Source organism: Aspergillus mulundensis (assembly GCF_003369625.1).
Source record: "Aspergillus mulundensis strain DSM 5745 chromosome Unknown scaffold_7, whole genome shotgun sequence".
Taxonomy (NCBI): Eukaryota; Fungi; Ascomycota; class Eurotiomycetes; order Eurotiales; family Aspergillaceae; genus Aspergillus; species Aspergillus mulundensis.
In genome coordinates, this window is record NW_020797895.1 from 501,865 (window position 1) to 526,827 (window position 24,963).

The following is a 24,963-nucleotide window of genomic DNA, read 5'->3' on the forward strand; positions in this document are numbered from 1 at the left end:
GAATTCGTTTGGATACAAACAGCCAAATAAACGAAGATTCTTAGACAGACTTAAACATCTAGAGTCTTCATGCAATGCAAGACAACAAAAGAAACGTGAATGAAATGAGTCCAGAATTGAGAAGTAAGGTCCCAAACTTAGCCTTAAACAGTTCAAATCAACACATCAAGGTGACAAGACACGCCATCAGTGCCCAAACAGTAGGAGATATCAGTATTCCCATGTGCAGGATGTTCCCACTATTGAACTTATTCGACTCAATCACTCCAGGATCCGTAGTTGGACTCCCATAGAGCGTCAGCGTTGCCTCTATACTCGACGAAGATGGTATACGCTGGCTACTCAGCCCAGTAGTCCGAGACGGAGCCAGAGTGCGCATCTCCGTACATGGGGTAATTGGGGTTGGCATAGAAGAAGTCGATGAAAACCAAGTCGATAGCTGGGACTGTATTTCAGGAGCGGGTGTAGGGAACACGAGGACGATAACCAGCGTCAGGATATCTGCAGTTTTGGCGCCCAGTCTAGCCCATGGATTTGAGCAGATGATGCCCTCGCCTGCATCTGGGTTTCGGGAGGTAGAGGTGCTTGCTGATGGGAGGTCCAGAGGTGTAGCTGTATGCTGAGAGGGCGAAATTGGAGAGTAAGGTGAATGCCCTTCGGAGCTCCCACGCACAATTGAAACTGCAGGCTGGGGTTCATATGGATAGTCGGTTGCTGCTGCGTCGTATGTTTCCGCGTCGCCATTGATCTTTTCGGCGTACGGACGAATGAGGGTTATATTATCACAGAGCACCGTCTCCGGTACATTCACCTCCAATCCCTCGGTTGTGTAGCCCGTTCCGTTGAAGGCGCAGACGGCGTTGCCGGAGTGAGAGGATGATTGGTAGCCTGAAGCATTCATTAGAGCGAGACCTTGTCAAGTCAAGGAAGATAACAACTCACAAACAGCGGCTTCTTCATATCCAACTGGAAGGATACCAGATAATCTGTAGATCGGTCTGCATTAGCCCAAGCTGCCACACGAACTCCTACATACATCCGATGAAGTTCAGAGTAGTGGAGAAGAGGAGTGACATACTCAGTGCTGCAAGACCGGATTTCCGCCATTCCATCAGGCGTACATGAAACGATAGACGAGCCCTGAAGAGATGCCGCGGCACAGTAATGCGTGTTTGGCGCGGGGCAGAGGAGGTGGTTTGTCTTCGAGTCACTGAAGGCGCTCAGTTGGTTAACTGGGAAGGTCTTTGCGCCGCAAACGGGCAGGGGGATGAAGAAAGCACTTACTAGCTGATTTGCGCGTGAACGAGGGAGAGTTGGAGGATGGTGAGGATGAGGATGAGCAGAGAGGTCATTGCGTTAGCCTTCATGGTTGCGTGAAATGTATTGGGTAAGAGAAAAAGTGGCATGGAGGACGAAGACGAAGAAGTCGAGTAAGAGAGGGAGAACAAGGAAGAATGAAGATGGGAAGATGAGAGCAGGCGAGACCGTTTGTTGACAGCGCGTCGCGCAGAGGAAGTGAGCGTATGTGTGGATGCGTTGGAAATGAGCGCAGTCCCAAGCTTGTCTATCGTCGGGTCCAGAACTAGATCTTGGGTTCCTCTTGAGCAATTTATTTTTAAGTGTATCAGAAGGTGAGCTCACTGATCATATTTAGAGGGTATTGTAGTGTAAATCTGTACAGACACTATATGCATCTCCAGCTGAAGATAAACAGGGCCAACATCACCAAGGAACCAACTCTAGAATCCCGTATAAAGAAAAGATACTTTTGCTGAAATCAACCCAACGCCATATTCGCCGCGCATGCGCTTTCAACCAGAAACAACTCAAGCTTGACTCGCCTTCCACTTGTTGATCCTTCGTCGCAAATCGCCCGCGGTTTGCTGCATGGGGTTCAACTTCATGTCCCTCGCCATAGCCGCATAGTTGTCGCCGTGTCGCGCAACCAATCTCTCAATCCATTCGCCCTCGCGCGAGCTCTGATGCCGGGGCTTCTTGGGCGCTACATTGTCGGCTTGAATCTCGAGTTGCTGGACAATGCTGTTCGCAGCTTTCTTCCCTTGCGGCTGGACTTCAGCATCATCATCGGACAGGTCATTCAGCGGGTCGTTGAGCGGGTTCGAGCTACGGACTTTGCGCCCAGCGATCTCGACCTGGTCGTCTTCCTTCCGGATAACTCGAATGATCTTGCCGGTTTCGGGGTCACGCTCAACCTTCGTCTCGCTGACGGCGGAGTCCTTCATAGCATCGACACTACCCTTGATGTGCAGCGAGCTCGAAACCTCCTCTAACCCATTGTCGGTTTTGCGCTTCTCGGATCCTCCAGATGGAGCGTTCAGGCGGTGCAGAAGACCCAGTCGGCGATAATTTTGTGTGAGAGTTGCCTTGCGATCCCTACATCAAGAAGAGTTCAGTTCCAAGTTGCTGTAAGCGTCAAAGTAGGAGGTTGACATACCAGTTTTCCGCGATAATGGCATTGCCCAGAACGTTGATTTTCTTCTTTCCGCTCTTAAGCACGCCCTTGCGTTTCATTGTCTGCTTGGGCGCTGACGAGCGGTTCTTCTTGGCCTGGCGAATGTTACCCATTTTGAACGTATGAGCTGGTATGAGCTGTTTGGAGGTGGAGTTTGAAGCAAAAGCTGCAGGATAAAAATTGTTAATCTTAATCTTATCGTCAAAAAAGTGTTTTGGCTGTTTGCACCACCTGTCTTGGCGCGTTTAGAGTGTTTGGCTGGACCCTGATAGTGATAAGCGACATCGGCTATTTACTCCCGGGCCTCTCTCTGACACCACCTCTCGGAAACCGGGGAAGTACCTTGCGGCAGCTTCAGTTTCATGTCTAGCTTCTTCTAGACTACTGCTAGAATGTTGCCCTTCAGTTTATCACCCGCCCGTAAGGTCGGTCTTGCGCTGGCCGTCGGCCTCGTGCTCTTCTCTGCTTTGGCTGCGGCTCAAGAGAAGCTCGCGGTAGGTGAGCTGTCTGTCAGCCAGATCGAAGAAGAATTGCAGGTGCGTCTTTCAATCGCTTAGACATGTCAACGGGCATATGCCTGCCTCATTATCTTAAACTAATTCGGGTTCCTTAGAACTGTCCTCTTGTTGAGTCCCTTAATGAGCATAAGCGCGCCACGAGCCCCCAAACAACAAGCTTGACATCCAAGGTCTTCTCGGTTCTCTTCCCCGGCAGCCCCGCTGTGAACTCCCTCCTTGCTACCTTATATATTTCCGGGCCTCCGAGTATGTTTGCCCTCGTTTACTTATGGTCGCGTGCGGCTAACCCCGCATAGACTTCCTTCTAGCCCTATGCCCTCCGAACATCGACCCCTCGTCACTGTCCGTCATGGTCGCATTCGCCGTCGGAGGCCTTCTTGGTGACACCCTCTTCCATCTCCTCCCCGAAATCTTCCTCGGAGAAGACTCTCCGGACCATGTGCGCTTCGTCATGGTTGAACCAAACCGCAACCTTCTCCTTGGCCTCGGTATCATGGTTGGCTTCTTCACCTTTGTCGCCATGGACAAAGCCCTCCGCATCGCAACCGGAGGTGAGGGACATGATCACTCGCATTCGCACAGCCATACCGCGCCTGAGACCGCTGTAACAACCGGCGCCAGCACTACCTCAGGCAACACCGAGCTCAAGCAGCGCAAATCCGCCAAGTCCGAACAAGACGCACCGACGGACACCACCAAAGATGAGGTCAACCCTAGCGTCAAGCTAGGTGGCTACCTCAATCTTATCGCCGACTTTACCCACAACATCACTGACGGCCTCGCCATGTCTTCGTCCTTCTACGCTTCGCCCACCATCGGTGCAACAACAACCGTAGCCGTCTTCTTCCACGAAATCCCCCATGAAGTCGGGGACTTCGCCCTTCTCATCCAATCTGGCTTCTCCAAGCGCAAGGCTATGGGTGCCCAGTTCGTGACAGCCATTGGCGCCTTTTTGGGCACCCTGATTGGCATCGCTGTGCAGGAGCTCGGCGGTTCCGGTTCTTCCACTGCCGCGAACACTCTCACAGGCGAGCCCGTCTCCGGCCTTCTCGGAACGAGCCTTACGTGGGGTGACATGCTTCTTCCGTTCACTGCTGGGACGTTCCTATACGTCGGCACGGTCTCAGTCATTCCTGAGCTGCTGGAGACGGGGAAGAACAAGAGCGTTGAGATCAAGAAGACATTTACCCAGTTTGCGGCTGTTGCTGTAGGAGCTGGGATTATGCTTGCGTGAGCTTTGTTTCCCTCTTTGTATGCTTGACCTTTTACGTGCTAACTTAGATGCAGTATTTCTTGGGATTAGATCGGCCCAGCGCTGAACGGGGAGTGAGCAAACCCCCTGAAGAAGCCATGAAAATCTCCTGCCATCGGCCCCTTTTAGCTTTCACCGATAGCTTTGGACACCCTGTTTTCAACCTAGGCCTCGTCAAGAATATCTCGATGCGCCACTTCCTCGCCTCTAAAACACCTTTCAAGACAAGAAATTACTACCTAATACATCTTATCCTACCGTATACGATATAACAACACCCAGACGAGAAAGGCTACTCCTGATGATGAATACATAAAGAAGACGAAAATGAACACGAGGATCATACTACCAAACGGATTTAGATAGGCTATACTACAGTACCAACGCCCGCCTATGTCCCTACCGTACAACAACCAGATAATGTATAGAAATCAAGAAACACCTGCGCACAGCGCGCGGAATGCATGATGCAACCTAACTTGACCTAACCATCCCATCCGATTCTATAGTGCATGAAACATGATACATAATAATAACCAGCAGACAAAAAGAACCAGCATTTTGGGATCCAGAAACAAACTTGGGACAAAACATTACTCGTTATAATGGTATACCTGAATCAGAGAGTAAAGTCAGCATATGATATCGAAGGAGAGAAGAGAAAGGAGATGGTCATACAAAATAATCCGGCAACCCATGCACACTATACCCCAACCTCTTCGCCATCTTTGCGAAACCCTCCGTCTCAACGAGATGGTAGAATGGAAAAGCGGGGAACATGGCCCCGTCACGATGAACATCCGCCTTAACCATCAGCGCTGTTCCCCCGACACCGTCGAGATCAATAACGCGCTTCGGGCGCGGGTTCTTCGTATCTGCCTGATATGCCATGAGGGTGCGGTACGTCGGGAGTTCCGCGTACCCCTCCAACAGAATCTCATCAGGCTTCAATGTATCACCGAGCGCTTGCGCAGTGGACGAGTCGATCCATGAGTTGAAGTCGTAGGGGCGGATGTCGTTTTGCTTAGTGTCGGTGTTGTAGTAGCGCTGCATGCAGTTGGGGACGATGACGGGACGATTGTGACTAGTTAGGTCCTGAATTAGAGTATTAGGTGTTTCGACGATGTCCGAATCCAGCCAGAGAACCCAGGAGGTGCTGGGGCCGAGGGTGGTGAACATGAGGCTGTTGCGGGCGCGGGACATGCTCTCGCGGCGGGCCTTTTGGTTCTTAAGTTTATGGCGCTCCTTCTCGCTCTGTGAAGCTAATGGCGGGTCGAAGTCCTGACGAAGTATTGTGATTGATGCGAAGCGGTTCTGTTCCGTCCCGGTCTGGGTCCTTGCAATGGCCTTCTCAAGGGATGAGAGGGCGGCGTCGCCGTCTTTTGTATGTGGGATTATGAACCCCAATGAGATGAGCTTGTGTGGGTAGCTCAATTTTTCGACGTTGTCCCAGTAGCCTTGGTAGAAGCGGGCGAGAGGTGTGAGGATGAGGATGCGTTCGGCTTTGTTAGATGCGTCGCTGCTGGCCGTGAGGGCGTTTAGGTCGTACTTAACGACGGGAGGAGCCTGGACATGGCGGCCGTCATTTTGGACTGGTTGGGGTATGAATGGCTTCGTTGGAGGCGAGAGAGGGTGTTCCGCTGTATCTTCGAGCCGGGAATCTGATGTTGTGGAAGAGGTCGAGACCGGAGGTGACGGGGAGGAGAACAGGAAGCACAGGAAGCCGAATGCCATTAGCGAGGCTAAGACTATGGTTATTGGACTCGTACGCCGCATGTTGCGCGCGACGGCCATGCTGGCCGTTTGTCTGTTCGGCTATTCGAGAGTCTGCAGACTGCTGACTGTGAGGTCGGGGAGTTCGTCTCGGTAGTACGTGGTCAATCGGCGGATTGGCGGTGGTCTGCCCCAGTGGTTTGGTTGTGTAGTCAAGGGCGGAAGTCCAAGGTCAGGCGCCTGGAGGACATCTCCAGCTTGAGAAGAGAGAGTGAACGTCTTCGTCTTGAGCCCAGGTGGTTGCGGGTCGCGAAAGCGAATGAAAGTCGGAGATTGAGAGAAATTGGTGATGACGACGATCACCGAGAAACTACCCGCAAGGGGAATCGTCCGGTTGTTAGGACGCCTGCCAGAGCCGCGGGCCTACTCCGTAGATCTTCTGCACGATCGATTAGCCGGAGTCTTAGCTGGTCGGAATAAGGCTGCTTGCTACGGAATTATTCTGCTACTCCTTAGAAAGCTGTGCTGTGTTTTTATCTGAGTTGAAGCCTAGTCGCCGGATGCGGCAATGCGGCCACGTCCCCAACACCGTCACGATTCCTATAGAATGAGTTGAAGACCAAGCTCAATCAGATCTAAAGGCTTCATTAATCATTTGTATTAGTCGTTCTAGCAATCTAGAGATCTATATTCTGTATATATGTATGTTCATATGGTCGTAAGTGCCTCAAACCAGACCGGAAGCTGTTCAAGGTAACCACCTCATCACCCCCTCGAACGCAACCAGCGCCATCGCATTCGCCGGGAATGCTCTTAAGAAACAAGGCACAAAGCCCCTCCAGTACCCTCTCCACCCCCTCTCCTGATGAACTGCCTTCGCTGCATCCTTCCACCACCGGAATTTCCTTTCCCCATCACCCAGCGCCCCGCCCATCGGATCCGTCATGAGGCGCTGCTTCACCACGTCCGACGGATACGACGTGAGCCAGAAGATCTGTGCTGAGATACCGCCGGCCCAGAAGTTTATTGCTGGTGCCGAGAGGGATGTGCGCTCCTTCATTAGACGCGTTAGGACATCGTAGGAGCCCCACCAGAAGAAGAAGAAAGAGCGGAAGAATATCGTCGCGCAGAGGCCGCGGTAGAGTCCGCTGATGCCATGTGTGCTCAGCTGTAAAGGCATTAGTATGATTGTCGTTAGCTGCATATGGAAGGTTCGTACTATTCTGCGCGTGCAATCTATTGGCCCGCTGTACAACCGTTTCGACTTATCTGCCGCGTACTGAATCTGAAGGCGCGCCTTGACATGCTCGACCGGGGCAGCAATAAAGCTAACAGTCGTACCAGCCATGATACCCGCAATTCCATGTCCGAAACTCGGCAGCGCATGAGGGTCAGGCTGATATTTAGCGAACGGGGTCATAGCACGTATTGAAGGGTTCGAGAAGACGTTCTCAAGAAGTAGTCGACGGTATAGCGTTAGGGAACCAAGCATACTACGTGGGCCTTGTTAGTCCATTTCATTACGAGAAAAATCGCAATTGCAGGCGCACTCACACTGAGTCCATCACCATCCACCCTACTAACGGCGGCGTCGCGCCTTTGTATAAGCCCGCAACACCCTCTTTCCTAACTGTCTGCATCACACAATCCAAGGGGCCCTTAAAATGCGCATCTTTACTCGTTTGTAATCGTACTTTGACCGTGTCGAATCTGTAATGAATCGCGTCAACACATATCCTCCATCATACACAGCCCACGGGCCAGAGGAGAGAAGCGCAAGCGTAAGGGCAAAGGAAACATACGGATGACCAACTAGCAACCGCGGCAATCATTAGCTACATGCTCAATGACCATAACTTCAGAATAGAGTCCAGCGCAGATAAACTCACCACTCAGCTTCGCAATTCCCGAGAACACACCCGCAACAAAGCCTTTGTAGTCCCGTTTCGAGCTCGTCGTAGGCGGAGCTTTGGCAAGATTCCGCGACTGCGATTCGGCGTCCATGGCATGCACCGGTGCCGGTGATGATGACATTTTGATGTGATCAACCTATATCCAAACCAATCCCCGGCCGCGTCCTCGTATATATATTTCGTTGCTCTCTCGTTTTGGAGTCGTTCAAGCTTTCAGGATAATCTGTTCAGAGTCGGTCCGTTATCGGTCAGCGCGTGAGTTGCTCCGTAGCTCCGTCGATTGAACAATCCGCCTGCGGTTGGAGGTATATCGGGAGGAGAGGAGGGAAGATTGCGGCGGCCTTCAGCAGTGAGAAGAACAAACTGTTTGAGAGTTAAAAGAGAGGAGAAGATGGAGAAATATGCAGATCTTGAAGAGGGGACTCTGAATTGTATGCCCCACAGCTCCCCAGTCGTCGGGGAGCTGGTGTGCCTCTCCGGGGCGCCCACTCCCGAACCGGCCTCTTCTCGGCGATCGTTTTTCTATCGCTCGGAGTATGAGATGCTTTACCCCGAGATTATCAGCAAGAAAATTGGAAACAGATATTGTGCGGGGAAGAGAGAAGTTATGCTGGCCCATGCTGGAGCTGTACACGGTGAAGCTTTACCAAGTAGTATCTCCCCGACTTTAGGTGGAATGAGACTGAACTGGACCTGGCAAGTACACAGATGCGATGTTAGATACCGAGATGAGATGATATATCATAGGATCCCTCTACTGGAGCCGGATGAGCACTAGATTGGGAAGGAATTACTAGGCTCGAGCGACTTGTCTATGCGATTTGTCTAGACTTCTACTACGCGCATCTGTACCACAATTACACTGACCAGTCGCAGCTTTCGGAAAGAAGTGCAGCCAGCTCCTCCAGGTACTTCTTATCCTCCTCGTCAAAGCCCGACGGTTCCGCGCAATCTATATCGATAATTGCGACAGTCTGTGCTTCGTTAGTTCCCTTACTTTGCTCTCAGCAACTCATCCAAGAACTCACCTCTCCGCCCGCCAGAATAGGCACGACAATTTCGCTTCGACTGCTGGCATCGCAAGCAATGTGCCCCGGGAACTCTAGAACGTCAGGAACAAGAACCGTCTCGCGCTTTGCCGCCGCAGCCCCGCACACGCCGCGCCCAAACCGGATCTCCTGACAAGCTGGGCGGCCTTGGAAGGGACCAAGCCAGAGTGTTTTCTTCACTCGCGTCGCGTCGCGTTCCTCAGAGCTTTGCTTGGGAGAAGGAAACTGGTCCTGACGAATATAGAAGCCGGCCCAGTTTACGGACGAGGAGGGGGCGGGGAGCGCGGCGTAGGCGTGCCAGAGGAGGGAGGCGACGTTGGAGAAGTTGCTAGACACAATGCTATTAGGACGGAATAGATCCTGCAGAGCGATTCTAAATACAGCCAACGTACCTGACCCAGTTACGCTGCCCTGTCACAAGGCCCTTGGCTTGTTCGAGCACATTTGTGTAGATTTCGGCTTTGGAGCCGGAGCCGAAGTATGAGGAGTCTGCGTGAGGCTGGTTCAGTCAGTTCTAGACTTCTAGTTGTCATGCTGGTCGATGCTGAGCTAACATACCATCTTTGCTCTTGAAGAGGGGTACGTCGCAACTTGGATAGAACAGCCCGCGGGAGAAAATTATGGCGATAAGAAAGTGGGGTGCTCCGTCGGTGCGGGGAGCTCAAATGCGGTATAAGAGTATGGATAAGAACACACTTCTCACAGTCTAGAGAACGTCTTCTTTTTGAATGATTGCCTTCATGGCTCTTCTCATTCTGGTCTTCAATGCTGTCATCTCAATCAAATGAGATCTCCAACAGCAACCAGTCGACTAGTTGCTTGTCCTCGGGACGAACTGCTTGTTTGGGCATCGTCGATAAGATAAGGTTATGCTGTTGGAGAAGCTTTGATTTACTAAAGAAGCCAGGCCTCCCTCGCAGTCATGGAACCCTCTTTGTCTACAATCTGCTTTCTACCTGTGGCCGAAGATGTATGCCACCGTGCTTGCGCTCGGCCTTTTCCTCGCTCCGGCTCTTGCAAGAGAAATCACCTTCCCTCCCATCGCAGCCATACAATCCGATCAGTTTATACTTGGGCAGCATGAGATCATTGACATTGTCAGCGGCAGCCAATTCTCCGGCTTAACAACCTTTGCTCATATCCCCTATGTCAATTGCTTCGTGGATAGCGAAGCGCAGTCGACATCGTACGACATCGCCATCCTGGGAGCTCCGTTCGACACGGTACGTTCGCCATGACCTTGTCTCTGATGAAACTCTGCTGACACTGTATACTAGGCAGTCACTGGTCGTCCAGGCGCAAGATACGGCCCAGGAGGCATTCGACTCGGCTCGCGCCGCATCGAAGGGTGGAACGTCTATACAGGCCAAAACGTCTTCAAGAGCTGGGCAAAGCTTGTGGACTGCGGGGATGCGCCGTTGACTTGGTTAGACAACACCGTTGCATTGAAGCAGCTTGACCTTGCGCATAAGGTTTTCTTTATCTTCCAGGGATCTTGATAGGTGCGTGGGGCTAAGGGCATGTGCCAGGTTATCTCTTCTCGAACGACGAACAGCACGGAGCACGGCAATACGCCGCGAATTGTTACCCTAGGCGGGGATCATACGACTACGTTATCGGCTTTGAGGTCGACGTATAGACACTTTGGACCAGTGTCGGTGATTCACTTCGATAGTCATATCGGTATGTTCGCCTTTGATTTTCGGAACATCTTGCTGATTACTACAGATACTTGGGACCCTGAGGTACTGGGTAAGTCATCCTATAGTGTACGTGGAATGCATTGAGCGAAAGGCTAAATATAAGAAGGCGGCGGTATTTCTCATTATGCGTAAGTCAATCATGATCGTCAAGGGCTATGCCAGTCATGACTAACTCTGACAGCGGCGTCAACCACGGAACATTCCTTCACTTAGCTCATGAAGAGGTAAGTCACTCTATTTGCTCTACTTCAAGACTGGAGGCTTATAGACATAGGGCCTCATCCGAAACACTTCTATCCACGTCGGAATCCGAGCTCCCGTCACCCGCCCCAAAGGCGACATCAGGAACGACATTCGATGCGGCTTCTCCATAATCAAAGCCCGCGATCTAGATCGTCTCGGAGTGGCCGGCGTAGTGGAAGAGATCAAGTCCCGCGTCGGTAACAGCAGGGTCTATATCTCTGTTGATATTGATGTCTTGGATCCCGCGTTCGCACCTGGTACCCATTTCTCCTAAAATCTTATCTCCGGAAGCGGACATGGCTAATTCTTGTAAGCAACCGGCACCGCTGAGCCTGGCGGCTTTACGACACGTGAGCTTTTTTCCATTCTTGATGCCTTGCACGGCCTTCCGGTTGTTGGTGCAGACGTCGTTGAGGTAGCTCCCATTTATGACAGCGCAGCAGAAACAACTACACTGGCTGCGGCGGAGGTAGCGCATTCGTTGCTTGCCCTTATGATTGATACTCCTATAGTTGATTGAGTTCGACACAAGATACCGTAGCTAGCTAGGTCTCTCAAGAATAATCTAAATAGGCACTCCAGCACTTCTGTGTCTATTACACAAGTCAGCTCCGGTCCAATCTGGCCATGTGCTCCCTCCTCAGCAGCGCTCGTATACTTAATCACTCGGCCGAAGAGGCGCACCGGGCTGTGTCCAGCTGCCAGAGCTGTAGCAGAAGTACTTTATGTCAAAAGGATCCGACTTGGAACGAAAGGAGGCTACGTACGTAGGTCGGATGACGAATAGAAGCGCTACTTGCAGGGGATACGTAGTTGTATGCCTGAGGCTCCAACCTCAAGCCCTAAGCTTGCTTGCCTGGATAAGGACACTAAAAGAAGCGTGCGTAATCTCAGAGAATAATACTGCTGTAATTATGGAGGGCATGCTATTATTTATCCTGCTATCTACTTTCTCTCAGTCTCCAGCTGACCCGGCGGCGCCATGAGTAGCCATGGTTCCAGCCGCTTTCCCGTTGACGTACATGCACCCGGGAGCCTCTCGCGTTGACTGTGGTTGTCACAGGAGCAGGGAAGAGATGGCACACTGGACTTCTTAAGGTCGATGGCAGCTCTGTACACGTCCCGTGTGATGCTCAATTGGGATAGCTACGCCTAGGGCTGGGGTATATTGATTCAACGAATATAGCAATCACTAGGGCCCAGGGCGAATGACGACTTGTGGAAATGATGGATATGGTTGCCGATGTCTTTTCGGAGAGTGGATGGCTTTGGGTCGGCTACGACGGCGGGTGTGGTTGTGGCTTAGGAAGGTTCCTAAGTCTCATCGTTCCAGGCGCAAGCAGACGGGGTACTCATCTGGAGATGGATGGATCTCGGGGTGCGCATATGACAGACGAAACCTGTTTTGGATCAAGCTATATTTATCGATGATCCATCTTGAGTCAGAAGCGATCGGGCGGGTCCTGGTGCAGTGATCGGTTCCATGTAGCTGGGTCGCTAGGCAGAGATATACCGGTAATCTAGCCCTAAGTATGGGAGGAGCTGCAATATAGGCCAGATATATTGTTTGGCGTAAGCAGATCCCGGCATTAAGCGGCGCAAATACGAACGCAGTTCTTCAGCGACGGATATAGGTCCCTTGAGAATTTGGTGGAAGACGCGTGGACGTTGAGCTGAAGGGCTGGGTGCCCGTGGTCGTCTGATCCGGCTAGTGTGGCTGGAAGGATGTCCACCTGAACACCCGGAGAACGTGCAGTACCGAAGGCTCATAGTAATCAAGGTTCCGCTCGCGATGGTACTTCAAGATAGGGAAGGAATAGCTGCTCAGTTATACCATAGCGCTGCGGATTTGACCGGGATTTAGACAAGCTGCCCATGTCGCTTGGTAGCTGCGTTCCTGATCGCGTCCGTACCCCAGTCTATTGCATGAAGAAGTATACGGCCTTGCAGATATGGAGGGTGAAACAGCTCCCCTGCAGACCACCCTTCTGCGTTTGATTTGAGTCAAGCCTGTGGCTGCTTCTGCCTTGATTCTGTCTCTGTTGCGTCCATCACTGCCTTGCGATGGGGTTGGTCAGCCGAGTTCTTCGCATGCGAATACCTCTTCAGTGATTGCTGAGAAATCCTCATCAGCTGGAGGCCTGTTCGCACGTTGATATAAAACGAACTGAAGCCCATGAGTAAATGACATCTCTTCGTTACCTCTGACCCTTGTCATTCCTGTGCTTATTTATTCCTCCTATTACCCCTTTCTGCAGACTGCATGCAGCCGCAGCCCGCTGATAGCCGACCGTCGCCAAGAATCGCTTCTGTGCTCCGTTGAGTGGTGCATGTCCGCGACCTGAGCAAGAGTCTATTGCGACGTCTTACATTCCACTCTCTGATACCTGTAAGTGCCGGGTATCTGATCTCTGCATTCTTTCTGATCTCATCTGCATTCCTCTCCATCTTGGTTGTGCCTGAATCTGGCTCTGGTCGGAACCATACGGTATGGTGAGCTGCCCCACTTGTTCCTGACACACCCAATGGTCGTGGACTGATGACGCCATGCCGTTGGGCCAAGAGCTCTCCTTTCCCCGCAAAATCGAGTGATTGTTGACGGAAAGGTCGCGAGATCCTTTGTTGCAGAATTGGCTGACGAGTTGGAATGTAGAAAGCAACGGAAACAGGAATTGAACACAAAGACAGAGTGGAATACTCCGAAGGGTCCGGTCGAATCTCTGGTCCTCATTGAGGGGCTCGGGGAAGCAGAGAAAGAAAACCGTCAGCGTTGAGCAACCTTGGAAGAATTGTTCCTGATCTCCCGGGCGCCACTACTGTCACTGTCAGATTCGCTAAAAAAGATGGCACGCACTTCCTCCTCCTCTAACCCTTCCACTCCAACCACCTCTCGTTATTCTTCTCCTTTGCTCTATCCGTCGTCCTGCAGTTCAGCAGAGTTTACTCCTCCTCTCACCTGTAAGTATAAGATCCGTCTTTGCCCCTCAGATAGCGATCTGCCCCTCCACTGGGACATGAACCTCCTCTCCTATGTCTCGGACTCTTTATCCGTCCTCTGATGATCATTTCACCTTCATAAACTGCAATCTCCACTTGACACGTGTGGAATGCTTCGTCAATCCTCTCTAGCGCTGTAGGCTTGCTAATCATGTCTTGCTCAGCCAACCTCTCATCATCCCATTCTGCGTCTCCTCGTCGACCCCCTCCTACTCGTGACCACTTGGAAAGTTTGATCGCCAGACACGGCCGTCCGACTCGCTTCTCCCTTTCATCCCTTGAAGAATTGACCGCAACATACTCCACATATAGCCCTCCTTCGCCCCTCCCCCGCTCCCGTTCCCCTGTCACCGAGTTATCCGATCCTTTTGAGAAGCTCTCAACCTCGAGCTATCAACCCCGGTCAAGACCGATACCAATACCAAGGTCTTACTCGGCTCAAGAAGAGGACATCCCTGTCACTCCATTAACTGGGCGGTTCGAGAAAGACTACTTTCCTCATCGCGACTTTTTCCATCGCGATCTTTCGCCGGAACGGAATTCGGACGGACGCACACGCACTCGTCCCGGACACCGTCGTTACTACAGTGACAGAATGCGCTCTGATAGCTCGACTTTCTACTCCGTTGCTTCTTCGACCATGGCTGCCTCTGGACGTTCTGGCTCCTCCCCGCAGCCATCTCGGCAGAGCACAGCCAAGTCAGCGCCGACATTCCACCTCGGTGATCTTCCACGATTCCATCCTGCGGTCTACCAATCATCTGGCAATGCCCAATCCATGGTCGGGCCGCCATCACCTCGTCAATCTCGACAGAACATTTATCGTCCTTCTTCATCACGTGATCCCGTCTCGCAATACCGTGAGTTTGTTGAGGGCGTTGTTCTTCAGAAACCCGGGTCACGCCAACTGTCTCCTGGCCCGGCTGCTCCGCGCCTGAACCCGCTCAATAGCCCAGGACCCGTCACGCCGTTGGCTTTGGAAGATGCCGGTGGCTACCTAACCGCTGGCACCTCCAGCAGGTCCGAGCTGTCTCGGGAACTCCAGCGATCGGCCCAGGCGCCGGCGCCTGAATTGTTGGAGCGCTTAATCGCTCGGGAGAACGAGAGGACTAGACAAAAGGTACGGAAAGCCACCAAAGGGTGGTAAATCCGGCCGTGACTCTTAAATTTCAACTCTGCATTCGACACATTATACCCCGCATCGGCATTGCAACCCCTGCTCGGGTTTTGGCCATGGCCTATTTTATACATGATACATCTCGTTCAATGGTTTTATCTTGGCATTTTCCTCCTTTCACCGACGCTCATTTCAACTATTCTTTCTGTCGTGCGCATCGAGTAGGGCACTCAAAGGGTAACAGTACTTAGATTAGATCATAGCAAAGCATTCTATTGAGCAATCAGAGAAACACGACCTCTTGCTTAGCAGTGCTTGTTACAAGAATAGAGGGCTGATTCGTCCGGTCAGTGCCTCGTCCGAGGTGCCACGATCCTTCTTACCTAATTCGAGGAAGTTCACCGTTTATCCATGCTAAAACATCAAAACTGTTAAGCAATGCCTGATCAGCAAGTTGAGGTTCAAAGGCATTTGCTGTAGTAGGCACCTATTCGGGCTGCGGACTACTGGGAGTTTCCTCTGGGGTGCGCTAAACTCTCCATGCCTTTCCTTCCGTCAACACCAACTCACAACGTCTCCTAGTCTTTTGCAATTCAACCAGGAGATCCTAGACCTGGTCCCCATCAAGAAATCCCACCGCCATGCTACTGTTTTTTTCTTATGCTCGCTGCAGAAATACCTTTCGATAACCTTGGCCCTGGTCTCTGGAGATCGAGGAGCCGGAGCCTCTTCGCGAGCAGCGACATCCTGTTTGGCGGCCATGAAAGACGTTGACTAAGACAAGGAAGTAAAATGGACGAGTTTACTGTGTCAGGTGGCTTTCTTTACCAGGAAGTATTGAGCATGTCTGCCATTCTGTATTCCGTTGGCCAATCTATATCCCTTCCTGAAGGCTATATCGTCTATATCTATCATGGAACACAGAATAAAGGCAGTTGGATCAACCATATTCCGAAGAAAATTCATGAGCTCTGAGCCATTTTGACTTCAACGAACCACCTGCTCTTCATGCCTGGTCTGGGTTTTGTCCACCTCACCCTGCTCACCAACATCTGCCTGCTCGACATCTTTCTGCGCCGGCTGGACGGTGTTTCCACCAAAGATGTCATCCATATCTTCAAGTCTCTTACCCTTGGTCTCCTTGACGAAGAAAAGCACCCACGTGCCCATGGCAAAGCAGAAGACACCGAACATGATGAACGTGCGCCAGCCGATGTTGCTGATAGCAGAGGGAGTGAACTTCGTCACGACGAAGTTGAAAAGCCACTGCGTGGCAGAGCCCATACCGACACCGTAGGCTCGCAGACGCGTCGGGAAGATCTCCGATATGTACACCCAGGGAATAGGACCCCAGGAGGCGGAATAGCTGTGTTGGGTTAGCTTCCCTTTATCGGACATCTTGCAAAAAAAAATTGAATGTGCGTCAGGGGAAGGTAAAGACAGGGACATACCTGATAACATAAAGGTAAATCATCACAATCATCGCGATACTTGCTGAGCTGATCGTACTTGTATCGACAGGAGGATATGAGACCAGGACGGCACCCAGGATGAACATGAAGACGGCCATGGCCACTCCTCCAGCAACAAGAGACCACTTTCGGCCGAACCTGTCAATTCCGATGAGGAGGAAGAGGCCAGTGGCAACGACTTTGACGACGCCATAGATGCCAGTTGTGAACAGACTGGTATCGGTGGAAGCAACGCCGATGGTCTGGAACAGCTGCGGCGCATAGTATCCAATACTGTTGGTACCAGAGAACTGTTGCCAGAACATGATCAAGAACGCATTGAGGAAGCGCAGCCTGTTACCGGGCAGCAGGACCTCGCGCCAGGTGACACCTTCGGTCGAGCGGAGCTCCTCTTCGATAGATGCCTTGATCTCAGCCAGTTCCTGTTGCACCTCGTCGCTGTCAGGCTCAGCGTGCCGTGTAAAGGCAAGTGAGACAGTAGCTTCCTCATAGCGACCCTGCTTCATCAGCCAGCGGGGTGACTCCTTGAGAAACCACAGGCCAATGAACATCAACCCGGACGGGACAAGCTGGAAACCGATTGGGATCCGCCACTGTTTGGTCGTTGGTGCGATGTTCTTCTCAACACCATAGCAGAGCCAGTATGAGACCGTGACACCGATGACCAGGAACTCTTGGAACAACCCGGCAATACGACCTCGTACATCGGGAGGGCAGTTCTCCGAGACATAGATGGGCGTGATGGCCGACATGCCTCCGATTCCAAAACCAGCAATAACACGACCGCCGTAGATGAAAGATATCGTCGATTTCCCTCCGGTCTGCACGGCAGCTCCAATCATGAAAATGACGGATAAGACTAGAAGCGAGTTCTTGCGGCCATACCGGTCGTTGGCGAAGGCAGCTGCGATGGCGCCAAAGAAACAGCCTGCTGTCAGGAGGGCGACGACGTTTGAGGAGACCTCGGCTTCTCTGCTGCTGGCAAACCCGGTGCTGCCCGTCGGCAAGTGGAAGTCGTCTTTGAAGCTATCGAGGGCGAGCACGCTGCCCATTACTCCGGTATCATAACCTATCAATGACCAATCAGTCTCAACAGCCGTGAACACGCCTTGAGCTTCAATGGCAAGACTCACCGAAGAGAAAAGAGCCTGTGTACGCCACAGCACTGAGCATATACACTCGGGAGTTCTTGAAGAAAGACATGTTGGCCACCGGTGTCTGTTCCTCAGGACAGAGCTACAACGATGCCAGAGGGTGATAATGGGACCAGGGAAGCACAGAAAGATCCTGGCAATAGTGAGAAGAGTATTTGTACTCGACTATCGGCAAGTGCCCCATGCAGCATCGCATACAACAAGCCGACCCGCCGACGGAGAAACATACTCCACCAATAGCCATCCCCAGCCGCGGGCCGATCCACCTTCAATCTGGAGTCGGACTGGATCCGGGGGCCGGTGCCATGGGGACTGGGGACTCCGCCTGCGCTTACGCTGCCCTAGTCAGACACTTGGAGTAGCCCTTACCCCGGGATGTGGACGGAAAAATAACACGCCTCACTCTGGTGACATCACAAGCTTCGCATAATCTCTCTGCGTTAGCTCGGTCGTGAGGATGCTGATACCCAGCTCGGAGGTCGGTGTACGGCGTACGCCCGAGCTGAGCCGGCAACATCCCTGCAAGCCGGATGTGGCGTGATCCGCCAGCGCGCTAGCTAGTTGGCTTGGTGAGTCTTGCTGTTGCTTGGGCTGAGCGTCTTATCCGTTGGGTTCCATTTAACCGAAGGGTGTCCCCAGCTGGAGGAACGTTCAGAGCACGATGCAAAATTGAGTATACATCGCTCTGGCCCTCCTGCGCAATGCCTATTGCAATGCATCCATCCATATAGGTATCCTAGGGAGACGACGAAGCGTGACTGAACGGTTCCTATCTTCTTTCCGTCTTCCGGATCTTCCTGGGTGCTGAGGAGACGAGTTTCTAGAAGAGAACTCAATGTCAAAATCCGGTCACTGCTATCTTTCAGACTACACATCTCACGATGTCATCGAACTTCAGCTATCCTGGCTGGGAGATTGGCGGGGCCGTCAACCTTGCTCTGTTCGCGGTCCCCTGGAAATCCCACTGTAACCTTTGAAAACACATGGTCCTCCAGACCCTAGTTTGATCAGGTCTCAAGTTGGTTTAACTCTGGCAGGGTCTATCGCCCCTGGTTTCGTGTTTCTTACACCAGACAGGGGGTTGCTTAGGCACCGTGGTATGTGTAGGCAGCCGCCGAGCAAGTTCTTTGTTCTTCGAAATCTATACATAAATCCTTCGCTGCCAGATATTCCTTACCACATATGTCTTCACTGTGAAGTATCAACTACAGAATGACCTCAAGCAATGCCCTCAAACCATTCTGGGGTCCTTCAACCGCGAACTCCAAGTTAGTATGCCCCCTAACCTATCCCAACATCCCGTAGCCCGATTCGCTAGCTAACATCTTAAAAGCTTCTGCGAAAAAGTATGTAGTGATCGAGTCTCATTCCAGGGCATTTATACAAACAGCTGACCAGTCTATCCGCTGGGCTAGGACTATCTGATGACGAGGTACATGGCCGAGTTCATCAACAGTCTAAGCAGCAGTGTCTACGGCAAGTACCCCAACGCGCAAGCTTTCTCTGCTACCCATACCTACGAACAAAATCTGACGACCGTCACAAACAGTCATCTACGCAGTCTACGGGCTTCGCCAGCTGTATAAACAACAGAATCCTCATGTTGTCCGTGTCGTACCTTACTTGGGCCTCCTGGCTGTCGGTGTCTTCTCTGCCGCATTCCACGCGACCCTCAAGTACGACACCCAGATGCGTATGGCATGCCCCGTTCACTGTTCACTGGGTATTACCAGGCTGCTCGAGTCTCTTCGCGTTGCTCACTGCAACGGTCGACGATCTCTCAATGCTCTCCACGACAACATCGGTCCTCCGTCGCGTCTTGACAGTCAACCTCAGTCTCATCTCGTCGCCAGCAGCAGCGCTCATACTAGGGATTATTCTTACGGGCATAGCACTTTACCATATCATAACGGATGAGCTCATCGTGCACCAGGTGTTCTTCGGTGTCTCGGTGACGGTAAATGGGATCCGGACATTGCAGCTGATTCGCACGAGGACTGCGGAGGGCTCAGCGGCGAGGGCGCAGATCTGGGGGATGGTGAGACTTGGAGCTCGTGAGTCATGCCCCTCCACTTTGCACTGTGTCGCTAATACGTGGCTAGTTATATTCCACGTCGGATACTAGGTTTGGCTGATTGACAACTGGGCATGTGGGTTTTTGCGACGGGTGCGGGAGACAGTTGGTCTGCCTTGGGCGTTCTTTTGCAATTACATGGGTGGTACGTTCTCTCATTCTATGTCATTTGTTTCCTTCTCTCTATTCGAGACCTATCCTGAACTATATCTAGGTGGCATATTTGTATTGGGATCGGCGCGTACATCTTCATTGCTGTGATTGATCAGCTTCTGTCCAGCAATGATAGAGAGCTCCCCATTTGCGTGGCCTGCTCCGTCGGTCTATGTTTGCGGGAAGGGCTGCTATTGTCTGGGCGGAGGAAAGGAAGAGTGAATGATTTAATGGGCGAGATATATTAAAGATGCGCAGGAATTTGGCTTCATTGCAAATCCGGCCTCGTGTTGGCCATGGTCGGGGTTATTCGTCGGATAGTGTACCAGTACCTTCTCATATTGAAGAGACCTTGCTTCGTTGAGAATCTTCGCAGACCTTGGAACGATTGCTTTTGGGTTCGTGGTTGCCACCAATGAGGCGGTTGTGGTTGTGTTGGTTCAGCTCGCCGACTTTCCCAACGCTGGTTGACACTTCCTTACTTGACTAAGGGTCCTTTCTCATCTCACTTGAAGTGTTACTGGTGAATCAAAGTAAAGTAGCAGTCATCGCCGAAGGGGACCCAGCAATTCCCGAAGCACTTTGCAGCCTTCGCAGCAGCCCAACACTTGGAGACCAGCCTCTGTCCGTTTACAGGACCTTCCTCAATATTAGAGCTGCGATTCTCGCTTCAGCTGAAAGTGCGGAGTTGGCGTTTGAGAACATTCATCCAACCGTCGGGTCTGCGGTATATGACGCTCTCCTGGAAGATCCTGACATCGAGAATCTCGCGCCGCGGTATGTATAATAGCATGTGCAGCCATAGCCGGTTTGATTAATCTACTAATACTCTTCAGCATGACATATAACTCCTCTTCAAACACATCATCAGCCCGCGTGATGCCTGTTAGGGTCCTTGATGTGCCACAGGCGTGGCTAGCGAAGGAGCTCAGAGCAATGTGTATGGCAAACTTCTTGTCTGGCCCTGAGAGTAATCATTTCGACAGTTTTGTAGGAACAAGTGAGCAGTACAATACAGCCTCTCTATATCCAAAAATCATATAACACAGGACCTCACCTGATAATAGCAGGTTTTCAAGACTTCGTGGCCCCGTACGCCGGTTCCAGGAAGCACCCCGACTGGGCCCTTATCCCAAACGCAGATGCCCTACCTTCTATAGTCGCAGAATCAGGATGGTCAGACTGTTGGCCAAAACTAATTACCGAGATGGAAATGTGGCTTCAGGGAGGGCGACCCAACGTCCAGCTGGTTCTTCTTTTCAAGTGGTCCAAACGGGTCAATAATAATGTGGTAGGGGAGGTACGTCTGTACCATCAAGGTGCGGCTGGAAATTCAACCGAAAAGTTCCGCGCGAGCATTTTCCCCATCGGCCAGGATGGACCTGCTGGTATTCCGATAACCCGTGGAGAGATCTTTGGAGTATCCGGAGTGTTTCCGGGCCAGAACGCTACAAACGTTTGGACGCTATCCATAACAAGACTTCAATAGACCGCGGAAAAGTGGATAACGGCTTCGGGATATGTACCAGCATAAGCAACAATGCACTACAAGACGCATCGGACGGGGCCAGTGATAACGTATGGAATGGTCAATGCGAGTCTGGCGTATAATGTGGATGTGTTTTAGGGTTAAACCGGGTTGGGGGTTGGAGAGGAGGCTTTCGTGGGGGTTAAGGCGAGGAACTTTCTGAGTTTTGGGGCATTGTAATTCATCAATACTGGCTGAGAGTTAGGGCTATTTGCCGAGCGCTCTGGGCCCCAGACATACCCCGCAGCTCTAGTCAGCTGTAGTGGTGGAGGATTCCTTGACTAGATAAGGGCCATGGCCGGTATGGGGTTGCGTGTAGCGCCACAGGTTGATGTGGGGGACGTGATGTACGGAATCTTTATAATGCTGGTCGCTCCCGTGAGTCCATTTGATGAAGGACAGTCCATAGCAGCCGATTTGGCCACGTTCAAGTACCGCTTGTGCGTTGATGCTCTCATGGGAAGTACCGAAGAATAGCCTATGTACCAGGCTTCGATCTTGCCATTCTTCGCGAAAACCAGGTAGACGCCAGAATCGTCTGTCATCGAGATACCGGTAGGGCGGCTTTGACGTCCTCGTAGGTCGGCATTTTGATACCGCCGTACAGGATTCGGGCTGGCTTGTTGTAAAACCCGATGAATTCAGCTTCCAGCTTGGATCTATCACTTTGCATGAACAAAGACTTCTCTTCTGGTAGCATCCTGGTAGTTTGAGGATGGCCGATGAACATGACCAAAACGTGAACCAAGCACTTGATTCGCCATGCGAATCGCTGCTCACGGGCTTCATCTATTGCATCTGTTAGTATAAGTCCGCTGCTAAAAGGGAAGGCAGGCTTACCAGTGTCGTCGTTCGAGCTGAACTTAGGACGTGGGATTTCGTCTAGTTCTTCTAGATGGGATGTCAGGTCTATGAGGTCCCAAGAGAAAGCGTATGCCAACTTACTAAACACCAGCTTCCGTGGATCTGCTACGGTCGATTCTCGGAAGTCAATTGACTTGCCGGAGGAAAAGCCTGTGGGGGTCAGACTTAGCAAAGTGACAGGCAACTGAATAAAAGCTGCTTACCTTGGTCTACGTTCTTCCAGTACTCCGATATCATTTTACGAAGTGGTTCTATATTCATGAGCGGTTACCCTGGAACAGAACCAGTCTACTTACCGGGCATGTTCTCGGACCCGTGAATCTCCCACGGCGAGCCGTGGGAGTTCGAGGCCGACAGTCCGCCCTTGCCGCTTCTGAGAACTTCCTTGCCTTTTACGGACTCATGGACGAGTTCTGTCGACTTTCCAATAGTCGAGCTCTGAAATGTTGTCTCAACGTTTCTCGTGACACGATCGGCTAATTCTGTCAGTCGTAGTCCGAGATAGTTGACAGGTTCAACGCTTACCAGGGCTATCGTCCAGTTCTTCTTCTTCGCATGAGTCGGGGATTATGACATGATTTAAGAATAAACCAAGTCCTTTCTTAATCTTGTTTGTCGAGGCACGCTCAGCTAGTTCTGTCAGTCGTAGTCCGAGATAGTTGACAGGTTCAAGGCTTACCCGGCTCTTCGAAGAACTCGTTATTAGAATCCACGCAACTAATCTTGTTTGTCGGGGCACGCTCAGCTAATTCTGTCAGTCGTAGTCCGAGATAGTTGACAGGTTCGAGGCCTACCGGGCTCTTCGACGAACTTGTTATCAGAATCCAGGGAAATAGTCTCGTTCATCTCGACGGCAGGCTCAGCTAATTCTCTGTCAGTCGTAGTCCGAGATAGTTGACAGGTTCAAGACCTACTATGAACCACACTCCGTTCCTCTAAGGATTCAACGTCGGAGTCAATTTCAACAACGTTGTTCGAAGAGCCACCGAGGTTGATTGACTCTTCACTGGCACTTGTGGTTATGATAGGAGCTGTTAGTGTGTTGCGTCGTAGACGATACTAAGGGACAGGGTCACAGATAGGCACTTACCTGGGCGGCCGAAGAAGTCTTCGAGGCGGTGATTGCCCCTCGGTCTCTTCTTTGGAATGGTATTTCTATTTATAAAGGGAGGTGGTCGCTTTGCGAGAGGCGGCATAATGGTAGAACCTGAAATGGAACCTCTAAGGAGTGTTATATGTAAAATAAAAACGCAGGGCGTAGGGAAATATAAATCGGTCTCAGAACGAGTGGCTTTCACTTCCTGTTGAATATTTCTTTCTCTAGCGAAGGACGAAGGACATGGAAACAGGAAGGTGTGGTGTGGCCAAGGAAAGAAAGAAGAGAGAGGAAGGTGGAAGGAGGAAGGAGGAGGAGGAGGAGGGAGGAGGAGGAGGGAGGAGGAGGGAATGCTATTAGCTCTACCCGTTTTACGGAAGGGCCTAATTATTGTAATCCATAAACTACAAGTCATAATTAGATCGTAGCATAGCCCAAATGCATTGAGAGGTTTACGTGCTTTTTTATTTAGATTTTTGTATACATGACAGTCATTTCGCCCAGATTGCTTGCGGTATATCATCAATGACATTCCTCTTGCAACATATCAAGGTGATCCGGTGAAGAAAATGCAAAGATTGTAGTTAAAGTCCTTCGGCAGAAGGACAAATATTTTACTAACGGCACAGCAAGGGCAAATGGCTGATTGCCTGCCTGTCACAGACTTGCAGAAGAGCTATACCAGCAAAGTAAACCTCTGCCGTAAGACTGGGCCGCTCAGCGAATACCAATTCTTCTCCATTTCCGCATCATCTTCGCATACCGAAGGCTTCGCCAATCGCAATGTAGGCTGAGCAATTGAGTGCTCATAGTGGATCTTCAAAGAGAAAGTCCTCGGTAGTGAGCCTTGTGCTTTGTTGTCAGTGAAAGTCGAAGCCAGGTCATTGTCTGCATAGTGTTGCTTTGAGAGCGTGAAACCTATTGATTTCGGAGTTCCTGGGAACCATATTGGGAGAGTTACAAGACTACTGGCATAGCTGGACAGGTCCTCGTTACGAGGGGCTCACTTGCGTTTGTTCAATATTCGGATGCAATTGGAGATAAGCTGTATTATCATGAAAAACAGTCTCGTTCATTTCCTGTACTTCCAAGCCATGCTCTTTCAATCTCACTTCGCCCACTCAAATGGTCACGACCACACCATACCAAGGTCCTTGGAGATGAAAGCAGGCACATAATGAAATCGGCAACGCTCATTTCTTGCCAGAGTTACCGCTAGGAGGAGTGTAAGTCGAGCCACCACTTCCATTGTTGTAGTAGGTGCTTCCGTTGGGGTTGGAGTAGTAGTAGGAGCCGTTGCTAACACAAGCCTGTTAGGACATGGTCTCGCGAGCAGAGCCGAGATACTCAAGCTAGTGGGAGGGAGACATGACAAACCTGTTCGAGTAGTGGTACGAGTTCGAGCCATTGCCGTAGTCGCGAGAGCAGTAGTGGTTGCCCTGATAAGTGCGAGTGTTAGGTTTGAAGCTTGGTGCACTGGGAAGCTTGTGTTGGGGTAGCTTACCTGGCTGTTGGTGCCAGAGCTGGTGTAGGAGTAGCCTTTTCCTTCGGGCATCGTGGGTGGTTGTTTGAGCTTGGTAGTTCGTGAGTGTGATTCTGTAGAGGTTGGAGGAGGATGGTTGAGGGTGCGTGCGGAAGCAGCGG

At 51.4% G+C, this 24,963-nt stretch overlaps 12 protein-coding genes across 12 annotated transcripts; 4 read left to right on the plus strand and 8 right to left on the minus strand.

The window, feature by feature from the left end:
- Positions 1-157: 157 nt before the first annotated feature.
- On the minus strand, positions 158-1,367 carry DSM5745_07055 (uncharacterized protein; the record flags this gene model as incomplete). Its single annotated transcript, XM_026749071.1, has 4 exons — positions 158-888; positions 943-986; positions 1,037-1,210; positions 1,285-1,367. 4 exons carry the CDS (start codon positions 1,365-1,367, stop codon positions 158-160), a joined length of 1,032 nt encoding a protein of 343 aa, XP_026602161.1.
- Positions 1,368-1,826: 459 nt separating this feature from the next.
- DSM5745_07056 (nucleolar protein 16) lies at positions 1,827-2,586 on the minus strand (the record flags this gene model as incomplete). Its single annotated transcript, XM_026749072.1, has 2 exons — positions 1,827-2,394; positions 2,456-2,586. 2 exons carry the CDS (start codon positions 2,584-2,586, stop codon positions 1,827-1,829), a joined length of 699 nt encoding a protein of 232 aa, XP_026602162.1.
- A 279-nt stretch (positions 2,587-2,865) lies between these two features.
- DSM5745_07057 (Zn(2+) transporter YKE4) lies at positions 2,866-4,225 on the plus strand (the record flags this gene model as incomplete). Its single annotated transcript, XM_026749073.1, has 3 exons — positions 2,866-3,009; positions 3,087-3,237; positions 3,288-4,225. The coding sequence occupies 3 exons, from the start codon at positions 2,866-2,868 to the stop codon at positions 4,223-4,225; spliced, it is 1,233 nt and encodes a 410-aa protein (XP_026602163.1).
- A 690-nt stretch (positions 4,226-4,915) lies between these two features.
- DSM5745_07058 (mannosyltransferase complex subunit MNN9) lies at positions 4,916-6,037 on the minus strand (the record flags this gene model as incomplete). Its single annotated transcript, XM_026749074.1, has 1 exon — positions 4,916-6,037. The coding sequence occupies one exon, from the start codon at positions 6,035-6,037 to the stop codon at positions 4,916-4,918; it is 1,122 nt and encodes a 373-aa protein (XP_026602164.1).
- A 667-nt stretch (positions 6,038-6,704) lies between these two features.
- Positions 6,705-7,990, minus strand: DSM5745_07059 (putative mitochondrial carrier protein; the record flags this gene model as incomplete). The annotated part of the gene is made up of 5 exons (XM_026749075.1): positions 6,705-7,124; positions 7,176-7,449; positions 7,511-7,666; positions 7,705-7,768; positions 7,846-7,990. The coding sequence occupies 5 exons, from the start codon at positions 7,988-7,990 to the stop codon at positions 6,705-6,707; spliced, it is 1,059 nt and encodes a 352-aa protein (XP_026602165.1).
- Positions 7,991-8,726: 736 nt separating this feature from the next.
- DSM5745_07060 (GAF domain-containing protein) lies at positions 8,727-9,479 on the minus strand (the record flags this gene model as incomplete). Its single annotated transcript, XM_026749076.1, has 4 exons — positions 8,727-8,843; positions 8,898-9,246; positions 9,311-9,417; positions 9,477-9,479. 4 exons carry the CDS (start codon positions 9,477-9,479, stop codon positions 8,727-8,729), a joined length of 576 nt encoding a protein of 191 aa, XP_026602166.1.
- Positions 9,480-9,886: 407 nt separating this feature from the next.
- Positions 9,887-11,384, plus strand: DSM5745_07061 (agmatinase; the record flags this gene model as incomplete). The annotated part of the gene is made up of 8 exons (XM_026749077.1): positions 9,887-10,141; positions 10,196-10,390; positions 10,448-10,601; positions 10,647-10,670; positions 10,728-10,749; positions 10,803-10,845; positions 10,896-11,121; positions 11,179-11,384. The coding sequence occupies 8 exons, from the start codon at positions 9,887-9,889 to the stop codon at positions 11,382-11,384; spliced, it is 1,125 nt and encodes a 374-aa protein (XP_026602167.1).
- A 2,628-nt stretch (positions 11,385-14,012) lies between these two features.
- DSM5745_07062 (uncharacterized protein) lies at positions 14,013-15,008 on the plus strand (the record flags this gene model as incomplete). The annotated part of the gene is made up of 1 exon (XM_026749078.1): positions 14,013-15,008. The coding sequence occupies one exon, from the start codon at positions 14,013-14,015 to the stop codon at positions 15,006-15,008; it is 996 nt and encodes a 331-aa protein (XP_026602168.1).
- Positions 15,009-15,465: 457 nt separating this feature from the next.
- Positions 15,466-17,653, minus strand: DSM5745_07063 (sugar porter family MFS transporter; the record flags this gene model as incomplete). Its single annotated transcript, XM_026749079.1, has 5 exons — positions 15,466-15,507; positions 15,549-15,752; positions 15,975-16,344; positions 16,430-17,519; positions 17,584-17,653. The coding sequence occupies 5 exons, from the start codon at positions 17,651-17,653 to the stop codon at positions 15,466-15,468; spliced, it is 1,776 nt and encodes a 591-aa protein (XP_026602169.1).
- A 1,176-nt stretch (positions 17,654-18,829) lies between these two features.
- Positions 18,830-21,320, plus strand: DSM5745_07064 (uncharacterized protein; the record flags this gene model as incomplete). Its single annotated transcript, XM_026749080.1, has 7 exons — positions 18,830-18,872; positions 18,938-18,950; positions 19,003-19,658; positions 20,208-20,229; positions 20,366-20,608; positions 20,668-20,831; positions 20,902-21,320. 7 exons carry the CDS (start codon positions 18,830-18,832, stop codon positions 21,318-21,320), a joined length of 1,560 nt encoding a protein of 519 aa, XP_026602170.1.
- Positions 21,321-21,900: 580 nt separating this feature from the next.
- On the minus strand, positions 21,901-23,419 carry DSM5745_07065 (uncharacterized protein; the record flags this gene model as incomplete). The annotated part of the gene is made up of 10 exons (XM_026749081.1): positions 21,901-22,148; positions 22,200-22,250; positions 22,305-22,373; positions 22,427-22,474; positions 22,520-22,699; positions 22,749-22,853; positions 22,903-22,968; positions 23,018-23,086; positions 23,138-23,254; positions 23,314-23,419. 10 exons carry the CDS (start codon positions 23,417-23,419, stop codon positions 21,901-21,903), a joined length of 1,059 nt encoding a protein of 352 aa, XP_026602171.1.
- Positions 23,420-24,512: 1,093 nt separating this feature from the next.
- Positions 24,513-24,874, minus strand: DSM5745_07066 (uncharacterized protein; the record flags this gene model as incomplete). Its single annotated transcript, XM_026749082.1, has 3 exons — positions 24,513-24,618; positions 24,697-24,758; positions 24,824-24,874. The coding sequence occupies 3 exons, from the start codon at positions 24,872-24,874 to the stop codon at positions 24,513-24,515; spliced, it is 219 nt and encodes a 72-aa protein (XP_026602172.1).
- Between the last annotated feature and the right edge of the window lie 89 nt (positions 24,875-24,963).